This window comes from Cyprinodon tularosa, unplaced genomic scaffold, assembly GCF_016077235.1.
Source record: "Cyprinodon tularosa strain WSP-4 unplaced genomic scaffold, ASM1607723v1 ctg632, whole genome shotgun sequence".
In the NCBI taxonomy this organism is placed as follows: domain Eukaryota; kingdom Metazoa; phylum Chordata; class Actinopteri; order Cyprinodontiformes; family Cyprinodontidae; genus Cyprinodon; species Cyprinodon tularosa.
In genome coordinates, this window is record NW_024039377.1 from 78871 (window position 1) to 96447 (window position 17577).

At 35.7% G+C, this 17577-nt stretch overlaps 1 protein-coding gene across 2 annotated transcripts in view; it reads right to left on the reverse strand.

Annotated features, from left to right (window-relative positions):
* Window positions 1–5796: 5796 nt before the first annotated feature.
* Window positions 5797–17577, reverse strand: part of LOC119798658 (ephrin type-B receptor 1-B) — a 238211-nt gene continuing 226430 nt past the window's right edge. For both annotated transcript variants that reach the window (XM_038308216.1, XM_038308215.1), the window contains exons 14-16: window positions 12251–12444; window positions 10505–10660; window positions 5797–8693 (exon numbers count right to left, since the gene is read on the reverse strand). In XM_038308216.1, the coding sequence (XP_038164144.1) occupies window positions 8585–8693; window positions 10505–10660; window positions 12251–12444 (459 nt within the window). In that variant the 3' untranslated portion in view covers window positions 5797–8584. The remainder of the gene's footprint in view (window positions 8694–10504; window positions 10661–12250; window positions 12445–17577) is intronic.

The following is a 17577-nucleotide window of genomic DNA, read 5'->3' on the forward strand; positions in this document are numbered from 1 at the left end:
AGTAACATAAAATCGAGCATTTGTCAAATCTCCTTTAGTAATCAGATGCTAAAAAGTAAAAGCTGTTCTTAATCTTTTTAAGTGTGGTTGACAGTTTTAGTCATTTCTTGAGCTCCTATAGTAAAGACGCTGAGCATAAAGCCAGCTTGCTCAGCAAAGTATTTAGCAGTCACCTGTTTCTGGCTCTCTCTCTCCTTTATTTCCCTCCCTCTGTCACCCTAGACCACATGTAAATTATGCCCTACCCCTGCAGGTGCCGACTTCTAAAATGATTATTCCTACCACACACAAGATTGCTTTTGGTAATTATATGTATCATAATTAAATTTGATAAACTCCTTGGAGACATAAAATCTCATTTGACCCAGGTGCTGGATTTCTCTTCCCGTACACAAAAGGAGAATTATACACCACTTTTAAAGGACATAGTTTGAATCTTCCTACTTATATCTTGATTTACCAAATTAGTATCTCCAAATTTAGCTGCTTTTTAATCAGTACCTTTGTGAAATTAAATGAATTGTTTTTGCTTTTATAGATTTTTTTTTTTTTTTGCAATACTCAATCAAGCTCTTGTTATAAAAGTCAGCACATTATAAATGTAATGCCTTAATATGCTTAAAACAGCTGTTTTTATATTTCCTCTTAGTAGTCCAGTTACTTTTTTTGAAAGCCACATTTTACACATATAAGCTATGAAATTCACATAAGCAAGTAATACTGTAAACACTTTCAGGGCTGTTTGCATCCTGGTCTTTATCTCTCTGGAGATCAAGCCCCACCCCTTGACTTGCTGAATAGGAGGTAATTAAAATCCTTCAGATACAGGCTAAGGTAGAAAATCATGTTGAGAACATCATACTAGTTTGGGATATCCAAATTTTATTTCCTGCAGATACAATGACTTACTCCAGTATCTATCCCCCTTAAGCATTTAAATAACACTTTTAAATAACACATCTGCAAACCTCAATGTACTTCAAACTTTGGGTTTATGTGAATTAGCAGATAGGCTACTAGTTTTTTTCTTACTGAAAAAGAAAATTATTTCATTTTTTTAATAGAAGTCTGAGAAATGTGTGTTGTGTCTTTTGACACTATGACTTTGCATGGGTCATTGTAATTAAAGAATCTTCTATAATATGAACCCCTTCAATAGAGCTCTGGTTGTATCTTTAGGGCTATTTTCCTGTGACAAAGTGGGAGCATCATCCATTCCTATAGATCTGTTGTAACAAAATGTTAAAAAGGTCTAGAGTATAAAGATGCTTGCAAAACACTACAATATTTTGTCAATGTGGTGGTTTAACACTACATTGGTTTAGTTCTTCCTCAGCTTGAATTTCGTATGTGTGCCTAAAACAAAACAAAACAAAGTCTTATAGACTTACACATGAATATTGCAGCAAAAAGCTTATTATGGATGAAGGTAACATCAGTCAATTCCATCTATCCGCCAAGTTTGTGTGTGTTCTGTCATCGTTTTTTTTGTTAAAATCATAATAAAATTAGAATCAAGTTATGAAACTTTTACTGCTCTCCATGCCTGTGTTGGCTTCAGATCTAAACAAAAGTGTTTAAATCTTATTTAATAATGTTGTATTGATTTTTCTTTAAAAATGGAAAATATCCTAATAATGCCTATTAACTTCTACTCCTCTCTTTAAGAAAACATGTGTTCTCTGTGTAAGTAAAATTGTAAACTAAATGCAAATGTATAACAGCCAAAAAGCGCCTGAAAATGATAAATATTTTATGACACAAATGTTTTCAATGATAAAAAAAAAGACTGGATTGTTTTGGGTTTTTATTCGGTACCAGTTTTAAGCTCTTTACTTGTAAAATTATGCACGACAGAACACAGGATTCCACTAAGCGGTGTGTGGTTGGGATATTTCCTCAGCTTCCAAGATTAAAGTAAATATGCACATAGTTTGCTGAGCTGCAGCCCCCAGCAAGCTCTGAGATCAGATTTAGGTCTTGGACAATCTCACGAGGGGAGAGACCGGTTCCTGGGGATAAACAGAGCTCTAGTCAGCTTATTGTTGGATTTCTGCTTTCTCCTGAATTTGTATTTATTAAAAAAAAATAAAAATACTTAAAACACAGGTAAACCAGAAAGTATAAGGTAATGACAAGCATTTGGGAAATTCTACTTTCATAGAAAGTCATCTCTGTTCTCTCTGTGTTCCTGTGAGGCCACTGCTATTATTTCTGCCTCCTGTTTACTGATTTGTTGTTTTTTTTCTCTGTCCTGAACACAGTTTGTGCTTTAACCTTTCTACACTTTGTTCTACACAACTGAAAGGATTGTATTTTGTCCCAGCTCCCTCTTTTTCTTTCTGCTGGAGTTCCCTGCTGTGCAAGAAATCCCTTTCTCACAGGTGATTGCTGTGTGAATATTGATCAAGGCAGAGATTTACAGCAGAGAAGTCACTTTTGAAACTTCATACGACTTTATTGGAAAACCAGGTGACCTGACCCCCCTCTCGCTGATGAACTGCCACTTACAACTATAGTAAACAATAAGAAGTATGCTTCTTATTTCTGCCTCTCTGTTTCTCTAATACACATGCTCACGGCGAGTTATCAAATAGAGCTTCTTATCACAAGGATAACACTTCCTCTACCACTCTAATTGCTCTGAATATAGTGTTATGTGGGGTCATTTAAGCTAAAGGAAATAGATGAGCTTTACATCCTGCCATCATATCCAAGGACAGTTTTTCCGTAAAATACTCATGGCAAAATTAAGCCATCTACATATTTTGACTGATGTATTTAAATTATTGTAAAGCAAGCCAACCAAGTTATTTCAGAAAAAGCTGGCTAACATGGCCATCATTATGAATAATGTAAGCAAAAATATTAGCTTTCAATGTAAATACCGCAAGAACTCTGTGACTATCATGCTTAGTTCAAGATTGTCTAGGACTTTAAGCACATTTTGATTTTAATCTCCTCTCTCTGTTGTGTTAAAATCTTGTAGGGAGGGTTGGTTTCATTGGCTCTACTCATTTTTATGAATTGTTTGTTTGATAGAAGCAGATACAACAAATATAGATCATTTCCTCAAAGCAATCTGTATGCTTACATCTTAGATGTTAAGAGCTATGGCTATTTCACAACAGTTGTCCCTAAAAGTCTAACAGTTAAATTTAATATGGGAAACAACCATGTGGAGAATGTTTTAAAATAATGTTTTGAAAACCGCTACTTTCTTAAAACAGATACAATAATTTAAACTGAATACATTTCAGGTTAATCTTAATTTATTATTAATCCTGGAACATGTAGGTGGTGAAGCTTACCAGTCACCCAGGCCATAGTCATTCCAAATAAGTAAAAAAAAAAAAAACAGTCCGCTGGACTTTGTTTCCAAGTTTTAAGAGGTTTCACTTTTCAATTTAAAATGTCAGATATAGCGTTGAGTTGATGATTGGTAAAGCTTCCTGGAAGGGAAGTGAAACGTCTTCAAACTTGGAAACAAAATCATCTCCATTGTTTTTTAACGTTTTTGGAATGTTAACCATAGCTATGGTTTTAAAGTCAGATTGTAGTGAGTTTCAAAGCTGAAAATGTTCAACATAGGAGGCTGTTTGTCCAAAGGTCATCTTGCACTGTAGTATTTTATAGTCCTGATTTTAGTTTTTTTTAATGACTCTTGCTATTTTGTCTTTCCATAAATGTAAATAGTGGCTAAGGCACTAAATGATTAACGCTTTGGTTGATTCTTTTAACAAAACAAAAACTTAGATGATTACAGGTAATTAGATTTTATATTTTTAATGTAACCATGAATAAAGAGCCAATGCGTTTGGTAACAGCAGGAGCAGCTTACACACATGCTGTAATGGAGTATGATAAGAAAAAATTATTGAATGCATGTAAAGCATAGCATCCTCATTTGGTTTGCAGTTTCTAATTAGTTTTAAATAATTCATATTAATTACTTTTTATAGTTTTAATACTGTCTTTATGTATCTATAAAATGTAGCCATTTCTTCTGAAATTTCACATATTATATTTAAACCACAAATATGACATAGAACCAACCCTGATTCACCACTTAATTGAATTATGACTTGAAATTGAGTTTTTAAAAGAAAAATGTATTCAAGACCTTGTTCATCTTCACATGTGTGTGGTGTTATGCCCTGTATATAAGTATAAGACCATTTATGTTTAACTACTCAATAAACTGCTATAAAAGAATGTTGAAATTTGGAACCATATTTTTGACATACCTCATTAATAACATAATTACTGTACAAAATGGTTTCCAGAAACTATGGTTCTTGAAAAATGAATGTTCAGGACAGAGATAAGCATTTAAATGAGGAGATAAATGGCTGTAATTAATCCGGAGGGATTCAAAATGCTACTTATATTCCAAATAATGGATTGTTTATTTATATCTGATGGCTTTTAACATGTGCTGCCACTCAAAATGTCAGTGACTAAAAGTTGTTTATGTCGTAGTAATTATAAAAGTATTAGATGTCACTTTGTTGGTACAAGTGCTACTGGTTAATAATCACTCTTGACCGTTTTTGTTGACATACATAATTATTGTCCATTAAATCTGAGGCAGAAAAAGTGACTGATTTGTTTTCCAAGGCGTTTATTAAGTGCATTTTAGTACAATTGTTCTGAAAGTTACATCTTACAAACCTTTGACACATACTTTCACAATTTACAAGTGGCAGCTATACAGAAATGGAAGAAAAAATAATTGGAAAACCATTCATACTTATCAACATTGTATATGTGCACACAACTTCTGTACATATAACTAAGTCAAATATGTACAAAACATACAGCCACTGTCCCTCACACAAAAAACAGATAACATGTGCACTCACAATCCTCTCTCATTAAATCTGTACCAAAAAGAGAGAGACTGTGACAACATTTTGTCCCGACTGACCACATAAACTCTTCTTTTTTATATATTCACAGTGTTTGTATATATCTGGATGGATGTGAAGTGTTATAAATGCGCATAAATCTTTGAAAAGCCAGAAAGAAACAAAACGTGATGCACTTAAATGACAACAGTCTTTGCTGGGAGCAATGACGTGTCATTTTCAGGTGTATATAGCTGATCCATAAAAGCAAGGGATGATTCCAGTGACTAAACGAGTTGTTGGACACTCTTCAAACAGTTACGACACCATGAAACGCTTAACAAGCTCTCCTCATCTTGTGTTTTGTATCAGTATGTGATGAATGGCTTCAGTAGAAAGCTCATTTTATAGAGGAACTGAAAACCATCTCTCTATTCATCATACTGGAGTGTTACTGTACAGTACGACATTTCACAAGACAAACAGAGCAAATGAGGCTAAAAGAATTGCACAGTTAGAAAATAAATGTATTCACCATCTCAGTCACAAGCTAAAGGGTTGAAAAGGAAACACACATGACTGAGCTGAATAGATAACTAATACATTCAAATTGATGAAATGGTTTTTAATGAAAGGTATCTAAGCCTGCATTAAGGAATATATTATTATGTTTAGTTGGTAAATCAATGAGTTGTGCAGTTTAAACAAAATGCAATTCGTCCAAAAGGGCAAAGCAGTTGCTTAATTACAATATTTCCCAAGCCTAACCGAAGAAATAAGCATTTATATAATGAAAGGATAAGGCAGCATCACCTAACTTTCAAGCTAAAAGAGACAGAATCTGAGTTTCTTCTATTTATCCTTTTAATGTCTTACTTGCAAATTAGCTTTCCTCTAAACAGCTTCTCCCTCTCTTTCTACCATCTTTTCTTACACATTGTAATGCTTTCCCTTAAAAAAAATAAAAGATTTAGGAGCATATTTTGGATTCACATTTAGAGTGGTGTGCATTTGTGTCCATTTACATGGCCCAATCATTCTCCCTCCCCCATTGCTGATCAGATGCCTGTCAGACAGGGGTCCTAGCAGGTGTTCGCACCCTGCCTGGGCCCACTGAAGCATGGAGCCAACTATTTCTTTGGCCAGCACTGGTCTAGCCTGCCTCAGACAGTGCCCTGGACAGCTTGGTTAAACCAAGGATAAACGAGCTGGAAGCCCGCCAGCGAACTAGAGTGGCTTGGAAAAAAGCGCAGCGAAAGAGAATACTGGGTATAACTGAGAGGATTGGTTGTAGCTTATTAGCAAAATGTAACATATATATATTATTTGAGGTTGTCAATGGAAAGCAAAGAGGTTCTTGCTAAGAATATAAACTATTAATCTCAATTAGATCCCTTAAATATAAACCTCATAAAGAACACTTACAATAATATTTTTGGGCCTTACCAATAACCAAATTGTTTTTTTTCGTTTTTCATTATTGTATAAGGATGCATCAAACTATAGGTTTTAATAGTGCCCAGAAATCAACTGTCTCTTTATGAAGCAGAATCTGTTCCCTTTCTCAAGCCAGTTTGTACTTTTAAATAATTAATATGCATATAGCTCACATATTCATTATGTAATGCCGTTTTCAGCACACAGCTAAATGATGCATTGAGTAGCAAAATTAAAAAAAATGAAGCAATACTTAAACAAAATTGATATACAATATTCAATATTAATGACCTAATAACAACAGATAAAGAATAATTATGACAATGGTATCCAAGATATTATTAACTAGTTAAAGGGGAAATTCTGTTCTTCAGTGCTTTTGTTCATCACTTTATTTGATCAAACTGCATAATATCAACCCTTTTACAGAACTAAAACAAATAACTTAAGACTATTTTCTTATTACTGTATTAAATATGAGGACAATTTTATAGGCAGCAATCAGAACATCCTCAAGAATTATTGTCACCAAGTGCGTTTTTTGCAACTCTCTATAATAGGACAGCAATTGGCTTCATCTTGCCTGTTCAATCGGTTAACACCCTCAGCAAGGATGCATTGATAGATGCCAAAGATAAATACAGCATCATTTGTAAGGTCATTTCTTTTGTGAGCAATGGGCTCTTTAGGGCTGTTTAAGACTGTGTGTTCATTGATATGGCACTGGGTGCCTGTTGGCAAACCTCAGCCCAGATGTTCATTTTCACTTTGTAAGGAAGTGATGCAGAATTAAACTGATTTCCAATGCCTTGATTAGATGCTTTCTCATGCATTTCAAATTTGAAGAAAGTCTTGCTTCAGCTAAGATATATACATTTGGTAGAATTTACCTCAAGATGAAACTCCTTAGATGTAGAGCAACTGAATGCAAATGCCTTTGTAGGTTTTTGTTTTCTTTATGATCAGCAGCTGCCTATCATGAATTTGGGACAGCCTATGGACCATCTTTAAATTAGTGTTACATTCTAATGATAAATCCAAACACAAGCAATATATAAAAATGCAGATGGAGCATAAGCCATATCTGTACATGTAAGTGCTCATCAGCAGAGGACAGCATGTGTACACCTACATTTAACATGATCTCCAGTAAAATACTTTTATCCAATACTTTAACTCCTACAACATCTTTATACAACTTTACAATAACAGTTCTCTCTCAGTGATCAGTTAACATTTTCCTTAGTTAAAGTACAGTCAGAAGAGTCATTATGGTGTCCCTGGATCATGAAGATGTTCAACCAATTGTCCGTTGTTCAGCTGTGATAAGGAATCCAGGGATTTACAGGAAACTACACATTGCATGTGTCTATTACAATCTAGTCAACATGTCTTTGCCAAAAATGCAAGCAGAGAGTTCTGTACATACATATTAATATGTAACACCTTCAATATGAAGGTTTATTATGAAAGATATAATCATATTAGCAAGAGATAAACATATTTATATTCTCTTGGTGGAGATGGTGGAGAAGGCAAGACCGACCAACCAAACCTCCACAGGTAGTGTTTAAGTTAAGAGACAAGTAGGTGGTATCTTGCTATAGTTGCAACACAAGAAACGGGTGGTAAAGGACAAAAATAGAAATAAGCTCTGAATTTGTTAATCTATTATACAATATTAAAAAATTTACAACAAGCAAAAAACAAAGAAAACATTGAAATTAGTGCTCCACTGTACATCCCTGTATGCCTCTCTCTCCAGTTAGTTAAACTTTCTAGCTGCTTCCATCAGGTCAAGGAGTCGTTCTCTCCCACAATGACAACCGTATGGGTATAAAGCACAGGTCACAGGTTTCTAAATGTCTCACACTTGTGTCTACATTTTTTACTTTTTTTTAGTCCAGATAATATAGAAGCACAATATCAATTAATTTACCACAACGGCATAACTCCTAAGTTGTTCCCTGTCTCGATGTCCGATTGTAGGAGTCATTTTGGTTTGTAATGACACAAATGTAACTGGAAACCACAAAAGTTGTTGCCGTCTTCCTTTTGTGAAGAGTGGAGAAAAAGTGCCAGGTATTGACCCTGAATGCATGAGGAGGATTGCATGAGATGTAACAACTGTTTTCCATGTAGTAGCGTAAACCCTGGTCTCCTGTTGCCATAATAGATGTTTAGATTAAGACAATAGTCTCAACTCTGGCGCGTTCCGATGGATCGGGGGTCATTCGTGGGCTGATGTTTTTGGTCCTCCGAATGCTGCCCGTTCCGTGGCACAGCGCCTCCTGTAGTCATGCCATCGTTGTCGGTGACTGGCTCATCTGCACCCTCATGGACTGGACATTACTGAGGATTTTCTTCTGATGGCCTGCTAAGGTCACTCCTATTCTAAGCAAGTCCCTAGATGGGAAACAAGCAAAGGGGTAAATGAAAGGAAAATTCACAGCTTCCATTAAAAATTAAACAAAATCACATTCACCTTCTAAATTTAGAACAAATAGGCTGAATAATACTGTATGTGACTAAAATGCCTCCCTAAAGGATTTATACCCCTTATTTTACACTTGTTACAATACAAACACACTTCTCTGTGTATTCTATTTAAATTATATATAAAGACATTATACAGTATGGATATAGAATGTAAAACTACATATAGTTCTGAAACTATTTTACACGTGGCATGTATATGTAGTAAGCACTCTTTCTTTTGATACCAAGAAAGAAAATTTGGAAACACAAGTTGTCCTTACAAGTCGCTTTAATTAATAAACTGAATTCACCTATATGTAAACCAATTTTGGTTTAAATAAAAGTGTTCTTCAGAGGTTTTGCTATTTAAAAGCATTATGAAAAGAAGTAACTGCAGTATAGATTAATTTGTGGACAATTTTAAAATAATAGTATATTATGAAATTATTTATTAACAAAGATTGAAAACTTCAAGCTTTGAACATCCCACAAAGCCCTTTAAATCTAAACTGTAAAGCTGTAAACTCAACGATGCATGGCTGTCCAGCTGAAGGTTTCAAACCAGAATCCACCTAGTAAGCCAAGAGGCCTGGGATAACTCCAGAGGAGCTACATAGCTTAGGTTGGGGAATCCCCCACTATTAGTTATGCATTCAACAAATAAGGCCCTTAAGGGGGAGTAGCAGCAAATAAAGGTGTTATTAAAAAAAATATTTTTAAAAAGCCCAGTTACTGTAGCTGTTTGCAACAACAAATTAAGGGATGGTGTAGGACAGTGTTCTGATGAGATGGGATTAAGTTTCTATATCTCATAGCCAGCATACTGAACATTTAAATGCTAGTAGCCGATGGAAATAATTAAATAACCACCAATATGCAGCAACTTGTTCTAGGAACAGAAAATATGGTTAAATGTATAGATTTGAATACAAAGCAAACCTGAAGAAAAACCTGGTAGAAGCTGAAAATAAAAGATCTGAGTCTAAGGGAGAGTTCTATCATCTCCAGCAGGCCAAACACCACAAAAATAAAACTAGAGCTACAAGATGGATCAGTTTAAAACATACACGTGTTACAGGGAGTAAATGTTATGACTTAAATCCTAATAGGAATCTGTACACTTATTTGAGACTGCTGTTCTTGTATCAGTTTGACATAAACTGAGCCATTTCCCAAAGAATGGGCAAATTGATTCTTCAATATACTGAGGGAAGTTGAATACAAACAGACAACACAGTTTTCAGATTACTAATAAAATAAAATGTGTAGTATTTCCCCTGAATGCCACAATTGTGTGTTACTTATTATACATTTATATACATCACATAAAATTACAATTTAGGTTTCTGATTGTAAGATAACAAACTGTGAAAAGGTTTATGCAGCCTGAAAATGTCTACCATCTTTCTATTGCATTAACAATCGCTACATGAGCAAGTATAATTTTAGCACAGAGAGCTAGTGGTGATTAACAGAAAACACAGATTTGCAAAATTAATTTAATAACTTGAGAGAAGAATCTGCAAACCATGTTACTTGGAATTGCAAATAGACTTCATAAATACTATCAAGGCCTCAAGCATCCATTTTTAATAAAAACTCAGGAATATATTTACATTTTCACAACATGAATAATCAAAATAATATGAAGCACAGTGATAGTATCTATAAGTAGCTATTTCCAGTTGATAGCCGTATGGTTTTCAAATGCTTCATCTTACAAAATCTATTGAACTCACTCTGAGGTCATCTGGGCCACAAGCTGCAGGGAGGTAAAGCCTGAGTTGAGGAAGTTGTCTCTGTACTGGCTCATCTTAATGGCAGCAAGCCAGTCCTCAACCGAACTGAAGGTATTGAAGTCTGGTATGGATCTGTCCAAAAGTGGCTGAGAAGGCCTGGAGGGGCCAAGAGGGAGCAGGTGAGATGAGGAAGAGAAAAAGACTTTGATGCAATATTAAACGAGCAGCGTTTCAAGAAAACAAGAGTGGATGTGGGGTTTGTGTTTGCGTGGGTGTATATGAGAAGGTACAAGCAAAACAAACAGGAAGGGTCTTTACAATGGATCTATCTACCTGAAGGTGTTTTAAAGGGAACAAAAAATACAAATATAAAAGGACATGTCAACCTTCATCTCACAAACATCACTCATACAAAAAGGCTCATAATGGTAGAAAAGGGTTATCCAAATACATTCAAGACCTAAACATTCTCTACTGCAAAATTTCAGACTGAGAGAGAGCCAAGAATTTCCTTCGGGTAACATGGCAGCAACCCAAATCACAATGCCAGAACAAATAGCTTAAAGATTCTGACTGACCCTGATAGCTTAGCCAAAGATTCAGAGAATCTGTGTAGGGGGTAAAGGGTAGAAACAGATTAAATCCAGGAAAAAGGTTTACACTGATGAACAACCTTTGAAAATCTTATCCATATACGGTAAAGCATGAACAATATCCATTGATTTTCTTTTGCAGAGTTAACTTGATCAGCTAAATGAGACCTACAAAATCCCAGCAGATTTTAAAAATATAATACGCTATTTAAAAATAAAGTCTGTGAAAAAATAACAAAACGAGACAAATGTAGAATGTTTTTTTACTTAATATTAATTATTAAATATAATTATTATAAATTATTATATTATTATTATATAAGTGGCACATAAGCCTTTTTCCTTAGCACAAGTGTTGCAACTAAAGTAGGCTGAATTGAATATAAGCTATTTGAATCAATTGCAATAAGACACCATTTAAAATCCTAGTTAATTACACTTAAGATGTTATTCCGCATTAGAAGGCTCAGCTCACTTTGGAATTTTGATTTTAGGGACGGTATTGTTGCTAAACTTGCTCCAGCTTGATACAAACTTAAATTATTTTTCCAACACAGCAGCACAGTGCAAGAATTTCTTTCCAAAATAAAATAGTTATCCAAATACTAAGGTTGGACTTATTAGTAAAATGAAGTTGCTAACGAAGCTAAAATTTTCAAATTAATTGAACATTGAAATTTAAAACAACTATGTAAAAGTGCATTTATTTAAAAATAAATATTTAATACCCACTGACATAATGGCCATGTACAGAATAATAACATTTGAGGAAAATTATTTGTAAATATTAAATATATAAATTTAAATTAAAAATGTTTATTACTCTGAGTGCAAGCTTTTTATTCGTTAGTTGTTTTTCTTTTTTTTTTTTTTTTACACAAAATATATTTGCTCTAATATCAAATGGCTATAACTAGGGTGAAACTGAAAGTATCATGATTCAACTGGAGGAAAAAAACACAGCAGAGGAAAAGTTCAGATTTGATGCAATCAACAGTAATAAAACCATTCATATTTAATGAGATGATAAAAAATATACATAAATATTGTGCAGAACACGTGTGGCAACTTTGCAGAAATACACAGATAAAAAGCATTTTTAAAGTCAAGTTAAGGGGGGGTTGTTGTGTGTTGTATGAAGTGTTTTACTCACACAGCAGGGATGTTGGCTACAGCTTTTAGGCTGGTGGGGTTTCTGATCATTTTGTCGAGGGTACTGACAATGTCTGCAAATCGGGGTCGTACATTGCGGTCTTTCTGCCAGCAATCCAGCATCAGTTGGTGCAAGGCACTGGGGCAGTCCATGGGTGGTGGCAAACGGTAATCTTGTTCAATAGCGTTGATGACCTAAAGAGAGAATTAGAGCATTTTAAACAATAATTTTTTTTATGTGTGTGAGATGGATAATGTGAAGCACTTAGGTTTAGTTCTACACATTATTACTCTGGGCCCGCTTCCATCGAATCTGTATGAGGAAAGGAGAGACTATCAGCAGAATCTCTCAAGTCGCTTGGGTGAAGCGACACCAAGGACCCACCTAGAAGTTTAGATTTAGCCAATCAGAGTCACAAATTCAATGGCAGCAGTGTATGAGAACCCATGACAACTTATACACTTGTCAATTATACATTTACTCTCTTGCTGTTTTTTTAAAGATGAAATTGTGGATTCTGACAAAACAGATGTGATAACGGTAGCTAACCATACGTCTTCCTGCGCTTCCATGTTTATTTTGGTTTGGCTGTGAGCTTAGCAGCCCATGCTTTCCCCACAACTATATGTTTACCTTATATCACAATTCTGCAACTTGATTGGATAACCTCTTTTGAAATAGACTTAAACAACCTAAGCTGAACCGGTACAAGATTGATTCTTGTGTGGTTGTAAACACATAGATACCCAGAAGAACTCAGTTCAAAGGCAAGGTTACCGGGCTGCAACTTAGCTGCAAACCTATTTACACATACAGTAGATGCTATTTTACAGCTTTTAAAGTGCACAGAGTTCTGCAGAGCTATCTTTAGCAGTCAGACTCGTATTCTCTCTACTCAGACAGCATTTTTAAAACTAATAAAGGTGTCTAATTTGGAGTCTGTAGAGCTATCTTTAGCAGTCAGACTCTTACCGTATTTACTCTCTACACTATTTTTAAAACTAATAAATATGTCTGATAAAGATTATAAAGTTTGAAATCACAGGTCTGAATATGATAAATGGCCTGTTCTTATATAGCGCTCTTTCAAGTCGAAAGACTTGACCCAAAGCGCTTTACTCTACATTCTTTCATTCACCTATTAATGCACACACTCACACACAATCTTGCCAGCCTTGGAGGACAAAGCAGGGAAGCAGAGTGGAAGTAAAACGCAGGCTGTGTCACTGTAGGAGCCACTGGGGGAATGGAAGATTTCAAATAATTAACACTGTTGAAAACAGCCACTTGACACATCCCTCCTAAAGGCTCCAAAGGTCATGGTGGCCTTTTACTTGTAAGGGCTTTAGACAAGTCAAATTTAGTCAGGTGTTTAAGTGAACTAAATTTGTTGCATGAAGCACATTTAAAACAAAAGAAATAAATCCAATTTGCTATGCTAGTCTGTTGTAGAAAACATTTACTAGCTAATTTATTATGTAAAACTGCTTAAATCTTTGCATTTAAATTGAGAAAGCCAATCACAGGGTAGAAATTCAAGGCAAGACTGAAGATTGAAGGTGAACATTACTTCTTGTAGGGTAAACAGTGTATGAAAATGGTAAACAATATTTAGGATTCAGGGCACTTTTAACTAGGCAATGGTTGAAAACATTGAAAAAGAGACAGTCTGATGGACAAAAAAATCTTTGATCACATCATAATTTGAAAAGCAATAGGCAAACAGGTACATGATGATAGAAAGCCAAGGGTAGCGCAAACACCCACTTGCAACAACCAAGGTCTGCAGAATACAGTCTCTGCCCACACAGAACATTGAACCCTGTAGCTGAAGGGCTACAGCAGCAGAACACAATACTGGCTGTTGTACCTGTAAGCTGAGAACAGGACAACAAGGCTACAAGCTCACCAAAAAGGAACATTAACACAAAGGAAAATTCGCACCTGCTCTGAGATAGGTGGGAATTTGAGGTAAACAACATGAAAACATGGATCCATTCTACCTTACATCAGTTGTTCCTGATTGTGATAGTGTAATAATGGTGTGGAATATTTTCTGGGTACCCTTTGGACATTTAAATGCCCCATCCAATCTTAGTGTCTCTTTTACTATTCTGAGAGTAGACACAGGGCTGATCTCTTTGTGACCATAGTCCAAGATTTCAGTACGATAAAATTTGATGAGGTGGGGCGGTAGATTTAACTCATTGAACTCTACTGCACCTAATGGCATCTTGCAAAAAAGTGCCATTCTATCAATATAGATAGTGTATTTGGTTAAACATGTGGCAATGTTTTAGATATTATAATGAATCTATACCATTAGGATTTAAAGTAGTCCTGGAGGCAAAGATGGGCCAAGCCTGCACTTAGAGGATGCAACTGAATATGTGGAGTGAGAAAATAAAAACAAATATACCCGATACCTGGCTGTGAAGTATTGGCCAATATTGATACCATACCAATAACATCTGTTTGAAATTGATGTGTGTGTTTATATATGAAGAACTGCATACTATTTGGATGTAAAATAATTGCCATCATGGCTTTGTCAAGCTGCTGCCTACCATTGAGAAGCAGGAAAAAGTCTAATACAAAGTGAATCCAGTAGAACTTTTTATTGCCTTCCTGGAATGGGTGACAATAGTTGAATAAACTTTTGGCTCACAAAATGGTATCAGTGTCCTATTTGTTGGTACTAGCCAATACCGATACCACCATTTTAGTGGTTGATCGGGGCCCAGCCCGATACTGGTATCGGTATTGGTGCAATACTACTTACTAGCTAATCTACTAAGTACAACTGTTAATGTATTTGTTTACATTAAAAGCTAGGAGGCCAATCAGTCTGCACTTAGAAAGTGCAAATGTCAGTAAAATTCCTTAATAAGTGACACAAAGGCCACCGAGATTTCCATGTAATTACACAAATAAAATAAACCTTGAACCATGTACATATATAACAAAATATTTACATGATCTGTTGTCTTTCATTTATAAAATGGGAGCAAAGCTTCTTGGATAAAATCCAGGGCAAAATATGCTATGCTATAAAACAGCCTATTTTTCTGTAGTTTCCCAATATGACAAGTAGCTGAGTGTAGCTCTGCAAAAGCTTCTCAAATGGCACACATAAGGAAGATAGGGAGATGGCTGAGGGAAAGAGCTATAAAGTGGGGCTTTGATGCTATATTGAGCAAGATGGGTTTAAAAGAAAAGGGAAACAGCAGCTTTAACTTTTGTGTGGGTGTGTAAGAGGATGTGAGAAGGAGAGAGCAAGCATGAATGTATTTTTGTAAGTGTCTGAATATGTGTGTGCCCAGAGGAGGCGGACACACTGAGTGGCATTTGTCCCACAAGGCAGTGCTTGCTCCTGGCCCACTGAGGCAACATCTGCTTGGTTGGACAGTCCCGATGGAGTCAGGTCCACAGAGGCCTGATGGTTGGCTCGCCTTCTCACTAAGAGAAGCTTTGCAAGAAGACCTCATAGTATGGGACCACGTCCAGTGGCTGTGCCTGTTTCTGTTGGTGCCTCTGAGTATGGATCTTATCCAAACGGACATGAGGAACAAAGCAGAGCTCTCAGCAATCATTCATTGCTCTCAAAAGCTGGCCAGGAAGGAAAGAGATAGTGTAAGGGTCTGCCCATAATAAGTCTGCTTTCAAAGTCATAGTCAAGGACAATGTCAAACAATTTATCCCTAATTGTGTATAGTTAAGACTGTACGTACACATGCATATGTGGAGTATGCATTTTTTTGTATGCAGAGGATTGTTTATTGTTTATTCCAGAGCATTATCTTTTTTATTATTTAAAAAAAAGATAACTTCCTTAGAAGTTACTGTCTTAAATGTCCTAAACTGCATATAGATTTTGTTTCCTCCATACTGTCAGAAAGTTGTAGTTTTCCTGTTTATAGAAACAGAGTGTACACATGCATTTCCATGACAGAAAATATCCCTGCAGTGCTGCATTGCAGCTGTGTTTGGAGAAAAAAAGAAAAACATAAACAAAACACAGCTTTGTACAAAATGAAACATTGATGTTACAAAGAAGGGACTTATTTTTTCCGACTGAAGACACAGCCTCTGAACTGCCTATGATGGTTTGCATTTAGTGCAGGCCTTTTTTTCTGCCTTCACTTGTGTACATCACTGAAGGTGCTACTGTGAAAATCCTGCCCAATGGCTTATTTGGTGCAACTCTTACATGAAAGGTTAGGTATCCTTTGTTTCTTTTCTTTTCATCAATTAAAGCAAAATTTGAGCTTTTTAGAAGCTTTAGTATATTTTCCCTTGTTATAGTATATTTTCCCTTGTTCTCATTCTTTGTAGTCTTCATTCTCTGAAAGTATTCCAGCTGACAATTGACAATTTTACTAGACAACATATGCGTAGAGACACAGATGCACTAAATTCAACATCAGGTGGATGCATGGTTTTAGATAATTATTTCTATTCTCTTCAGGTTGAATAAACAATAGAACTGTCAGTTATTTCATCTGTCGATTTTAATTCATGTTATTTATAAAGAGCTGATACACAACACATGTAATCTCAAACCAGAGTTTTAAGAAACCTAGCAAACTGCATTGAGCCATTGAGTGACAGGATTTACTTCTTGATGAGCGTATAGCAACAGTCACTTGTATTGTGTCATTGACATTGCAGCTATTGCTCATGCCAAGCATGCATGTTAAGGCCCAGTTATGCTTAACGCATGTACGTTCCACACAAAAAATTAGATGCTCAGAGATGTTTGTAACTTTCATATTCCATGCATTTTTTCTACTTGTACCTGATATTTTGGGCAGGCTCCTGGGGGGCATGTACAGCACAAACCAGTAGCTCAAATACCAAGGCTATATGAGGAAGTAGACAAACAAAGCCATTTCCAAAATTATCAAGGCCTCTTCATGAGATTGATAGTAATTTCTTTCTAAGAAATATTTGTGATCTCTTCATCTTAGTAATTTGTGGCTTAAATCACAAGATGCTTTTAGAAGTCTATATTTGCAGTCTCTTGCTGGTAGGAGCTGTCTTTCGTCCACCATGTTTTTCCAGGGAGATATCTGAGTAGTTACAAATTTTTGAATGGAAATTTTGTCCATGCGGATGTGCGGATGCATTTTATCTACCACACCCAACCGCAGACCAAGCATAAATGAAGGTTTAGACAACCAAATTTTCAGTGTCTAAAAGGTGTTCAAGGCCTAAAGTTGGGACTCTTCTGCATTTTGGGATCAGATGTTTGCCTCTTGGGATGCTTGGCGATCGAGGCTTTGAGCTGTTCTGTTCTTTTCCTAGGAATTTAGAGAGTGCTTTGA